The 5,310-nt window shown below is 39.7% G+C and overlaps 1 protein-coding gene across 2 annotated transcripts in view; it reads right to left on the reverse strand.

Moving 5' to 3' along the window:
• The window catches only part of riox2 (ribosomal oxygenase 2), a 7,295-nt gene extending 3,190 nt beyond the window's left edge, over positions 1–4,105 (reverse strand). The window contains exons 1-5 of one of the 2 annotated variants that reach the window (XM_031874550.1): positions 4,061–4,105; positions 2,290–2,736; positions 1,915–2,034; positions 1,041–1,169; positions 843–946 (exon numbers count right to left, since the gene is read on the reverse strand). In XM_031874550.1, the coding sequence (XP_031730410.1) occupies positions 843–946; positions 1,041–1,169; positions 1,915–2,034; positions 2,290–2,730 (794 nt within the window). In that variant the 5' untranslated portion in view covers positions 2,731–2,736; positions 4,061–4,105. Of the gene's footprint in view, positions 1–842; positions 947–1,040; positions 1,170–1,914; positions 2,035–2,289; positions 3,336–4,060 lie in introns of those variants that run through there. The other variant, XM_031874549.1, reaches the window with a different exon arrangement.
• Between the last annotated feature and the right edge of the window lie 1,205 nt (positions 4,106–5,310).

Genomic DNA, 5,310 nt, shown 5'->3' on the forward strand with positions numbered 1-5,310 from the left:
CAATCAACACTCAGAAACAATCAAACACTCAGAAACAATCAAACACTCAAAAACAGGGTATAGAGCCTGTCACAGTGTGCCCAGGCAGGGAGAATGGCTGAGGGAAGGACTGAGTTCTGTAGCAACACACAGCCACTGTAAATGTTTGATCACACACTGGCTTCTCCTTGTGTCCTTCCTTCGAATAATCCTTTATCTGCCTGTCCAAATGAGCTTTTATCTATTGTGGTACAGAAGCACTATGTAGGTACAGTCCATTTACCACTGTACACATCCTAAGTAGCAGTAGTTTGGCACTATACGCACTACATCACAGTTTAGCGGTCTCAAGTACGGAGGTTCATGAGACGTATATCGTTGAACCCATGAGGCCCAGAGCAGTAATATTTTTCCTAATATCAAGATGTCATATGGAGTTACTCTGTATTAAGGAGTAATGATGTATTCCAGTATACTTTAGTGATGATCTGACTCGTCTTTTTCAATGAAAATTATGGTCTGGTTGTCTTCCATATTCTATTGACTTTACAGTGTCCTCTGTTGTATTCATCCTAGTTGTTTTATTCAAAGCAGACAGCATCTCTTTATACTAATTATATTCTACTACTTTTTCTGGTATTGAAGCAAAACCTAGTACACCTATTCAAAGATTAACAATCAAACACTTGGAGCAAAGAGTTTGTTTGGAGCTTAACGGGCATAAGTGTGACCAAAATCTTATTTTTAGGCATTTTCTTCTGTTTTCTGTAAGTAGATTAATGTGTGTTGGCAGGTGACCTACACTCAGCACTGATTAGACACGGCGTTTCAGTGAATGCTACGTGGAAGAGGAGCTCTCATACATTCTCTGGTAAGTGCTGAGAGTCACGTGGGTGGAGTGGTCCACTCCTGCTGGGGTGCTGGCCTGATGGATGGTTCCTCTGGGAAAGTACAGAAGGTCTCCTGCCTGAGGAGGGAGGAGATGATCTCACTCATACAGAAAACACATTACATATGCTGAACAGCTTTGTGTATTAATATATATAGTTGAGGTGCTGTACCTTCAGCATAATGTCATGGGTCGGGCTGCCGATCCTCTCCTCTGACTCCACGCTGTACTCCGCCGCCAGAGGAACAGTGGGAGTGTAGAGGAGCCAACGTTTCTGCCCCTCCAGCTGCAGGACAAACACCTGGGCAAAGGGCACCACATCAGCATGATAAGTACAGTATCAACTGCTGCACAACCAGCCCAAAACATGTTTTAATTTCTCTCTACCGGCTCTTTGTTACTGCCGGCATAAGAAGAACTTCATGCACCTGCAGCGTTGTGGCATTGAGTCGGGCGGACTCTTAGGCAGCTATTATTACGAGCTACTTTGTAAAAGAAGATTTTAAAACCTATAATGAGCATTTCAAAGTACATCAACCCACCAAAAGCATGTTGTGTATTGTGAAAAATAAGATCAGCTCCACTTTGACCAGATACATCTAAATAAGTATCATTGACAGGAACTTTCACTTTTGTACATTAAGCTGAAATTGCTTGTGTAATTGATTTTACTAGATTTTGCAGACGTGAACTTATATTTTTACACTCTGACGTTACTCAATCTTCATTTACTCTTAACCAGTAAAATATATACTGATATTTACACATCTGAACAAATCTCACAAGTGTTCCCTTCATTATTACACCAACGTTATGTAAATAGACCTTGTGGTTGCAGAGATATACTCTTTTTTTATTATGGGTATGCAATTTTCGAGCAGAGGCCTAAAAAATAGGTGTGTTTTTAAAAGGTTTTAAGAAAGCTTGTGACTCCCTCTTAGTGATTTATGAGTGTAGTCATCGACATTTTGTGGAATATGGGTGTGTTATAAATATGAAGAGGCTTTGGCTGTTGAAAGAGTGCAGTCGTGGGTTGGGTGTCGTACCTCGATATCGTCGTAGTGAGGTGGAAGGCCCTGGGACTCCTGTGGTGTGATGTAGACGTTAGAGCCCACCAAGCCTCCGAAGAAACACTCCAGCTTCTCCTGGATCCTCCACAGCTCATCCTGACCACACACAGGGAAAACTCCATGAGAGAATTATTATATAATATATATATATAATATGCTACAATACTGCTGAAAGTCATGATTTCAACACTGTATCAAAACATTTTTGAACGATACCATCGGTCACAAAAAAGTAATCTCAATCAGAAGCCCACATTGAGTTGCTGCTGCTGCTGTTGTTGCTTTAATCGATCTGAAATTGTGAAACAAGAAATCCAGAGTGGTATCTGAGAACAGCAGCTCCTCTCTCACCTTGAACCTCTGCGGCTGGTGGAACTGGATGGTGGCCTTGTTCTGAACGAAGTTCTTATTGATAACACTGCTCTTAACTCGGCCCGGCTTGTTGAACACTTTTTTCTTGCCATTGACGCAGCGCACGACGTTGACGTCCCTGTAGTATTCCAGATCCTCGGAGCACAGGCTCGGCAGGTCGGACAGCTGGAACAAAGACTGGTAGTAGGAGGCCGTGTCGGGGTCGGACCTCTGTAGGTGGAGGGGTTTCTTTTCCCAGTACTCGCTGAAGAACTGCTCCGTCCCCATGGGCTGGATGAGGCTCTCGAATAGGCGAACCGGGCTGTTGAAGCACAGGGGGGATTGGGTGTCCATGCGGTTTACCTTGCTCTGTTTGGGCGGGAGCTGCTCGTCGTCGATGCTCCGTCTCTTTGCAGTCTTTGCTTTGCTTTTGTTTGGCATTTTAATCTGAAAAATGAAACAAAATGCTGAGAATATCATCTGAACCGAAATCAGGCTGAATCTCGGCGGTACTGGAGAAACCATTGTACGGCTATTTCTGCTACGAACGGGTCACAACGTATCAGGTTTGGTGCATTCCTTATAATAAGGCTAGCACAGTAAGCTAATCAATAAGGCTAGGCTAGCACAGTAACTAATCAATAAGGCTAGCACAGTAACTAATCAATAAGGCTAGCACAGTAAGCTAATCAATAAGGCTAGTACAGTAACCAATCAATAAGTCTAGCACAGTAAGCTAATTAATAAGGCTAGCACAGTAACTAATCAATAAGGCTAGCACAGTAACTAATCAATAAGGCTAGCACAGTAACCAATCAATAAGGCTAGCACATCAACTAATCAATTAAGCTAATCAATAAGGCTAGCACAGTAACCAATCAATAAGACTAGCACAGTAACTAATCAATAAGACTAGCACATCAACTAATCAATTAAGCTAATCAATAAGGCTAGCACAGTAACTAATCAATAAGGCTAGCACAGTAAGCTAATCATTAAGGCTAGCACAGTAACTAATAAATAAGGCTAGCACAGTAAGCTAATCAATAAGGCTAGCACAGTAAGCTAATCAATAAGGCTAGCACTAGCTGAGTCAAAGTTAGCTCTGCTACGTTTATAAGTTAAAGGGTTACTTCACATGTTTTTAAACGAGGTTGTGTGTATGTGCACTTCTATGTTCTGCCACTTGTCAATGGAGTCTGGTGCTTTTGAAGAGAGGATACAACAACACTGCACCAACAGTCTCGTCCCCATTAACATGGCAACTTAGGGTCGTTATAAAATAAAGAAGTTTAACAAAACTCCCCTGACACCTTTACATAGGCTTTAGGATCAAATGTTTGGGTCACTTTAGTTTCATAGTGTAACACTCATTTATGCAACATTCACCTTGGCTGATAACACTGTAAAATCGTCTCTACCAACATAATGCCCGGTGTCAAACGGTGTTATCAGCAGCGACATTCCGTTGGGACTACTTTAGCTTGTGTATGAGATGCTTGTGACATTCCTGTGTCTGCATGTAAAAACTCACACCAACGGTCTACTCAGTAGAAGTGTCTGAAATGTGTTTGCGATATTAATAAGATTATGAAGCAAGCCTCTGGATCTCTGTTAGTGGCGGTGTTTCCCTTCTAATGAGTGAACACAGATGTCGGACCGTGTAGCTTCGATCAGCAGCTCTCGGCACATGAAGCACAGTGATCATATATAGGCTAATATGCAATATTAAATATGTTTGTGTTCGCGTTTAAAGACTCAACTGTCTCACCTCTTCAACAGCAGCTGAGACGTGATGAGCCCCCACGTGAACCGAGTGATGTGTTCCGCTAAATATGTCCGACTAGAAACTCGGTACCGTCATAGAATCTGTGGATCACCATGTGGCCGCTGGGGGGCGCTGTTAAGCGCAAGTCCCTTTATTTAGGTTTTTGTTCCATTTACAAGTTCAGCGGTGTCTATTTAAAGTGTTTCTAAAGTGTTTCAGCGTTTAAAGAACACAAACGCTAAGAAGGTCACACTTCATGCAGTATTTTTATTTTTTTTAATTCCCAAAAATGTTGTGACAGTTTCTGTCAAAGGTCACCAAAATTGTGGCCAGCTGTTCCAGGGAGCTAAACAAAAAATATGATTGTAAATATAGTTTTATAACAGTGCACATTTCCAGAGAGTGTCTCCTGGAAGGCATTCATAGTGTTGCACTCAGTTGTTCACATGAAAAGTGACTCAAATAGTTGTAAAAAGATGAAAAGAAGATCTACACTGTCCGTCTGTCCATCCATCTATCCATGATCTTTAGTAAACACTAAAATATATATTAATACTATTAATTATTGACATGAACTAAATTTAATTAGTTATATAAATTGAAATAGAACAAAATAAAATGACCAAAACTTGACCAAAACTAAATGTGATTAAATTTAAAAACAAATAAAATTAAAAGTAATAAAATCAAATTATAAAATTAAAAATAAATTACAATTAAATTAAATCAAATGACCAAAATTTGACTGAAACTAAATTAAATTTAAAAAAACATATAAAATATAATAAAATAAAATAAAAATTATTACTGATTCAATTACATTTTAAAATTAAATTGAATTTATAAAAATAAAATAGAGCTAAATTAAATTAAATCAGCTAAACTTGACCAAAATAAAATAAAGTTTATTTGTTACATAAATTTAAATAGATTTAAATACAGTCAAATAAAAACATATTGTAAAATACTCCAGGCCATCCACCATTCAGACATTCTCAATAACACATTCAACAACACATATCTACAGGGCATGATGAGAAAGGTTGATCAAACCCTCTTCAATGACATAACGAGGCAAAACGTTACACACAGCACCAACACATGGATGCACACAAACATGTTCATTCTTAGGGAACACTATGACACAGTGGTTGCTGTGGGGCTGTGGACCCCTGGTTTAAATATGAAATTGCATTTGATTAGACGGTCCAGTGGGGGAAAGCGAGAAATGGGAGAAAACTCACCTCCTAACC

The sequence above is a fragment of the Anarrhichthys ocellatus genome, unplaced genomic scaffold, assembly GCF_004355925.1.
Source record: "Anarrhichthys ocellatus isolate YVR2014 unplaced genomic scaffold, GSC_Weel_1.0 scaffold82, whole genome shotgun sequence".
Lineage (NCBI taxonomy): Eukaryota > Metazoa > Chordata > Actinopteri > Perciformes > Anarhichadidae > Anarrhichthys > Anarrhichthys ocellatus.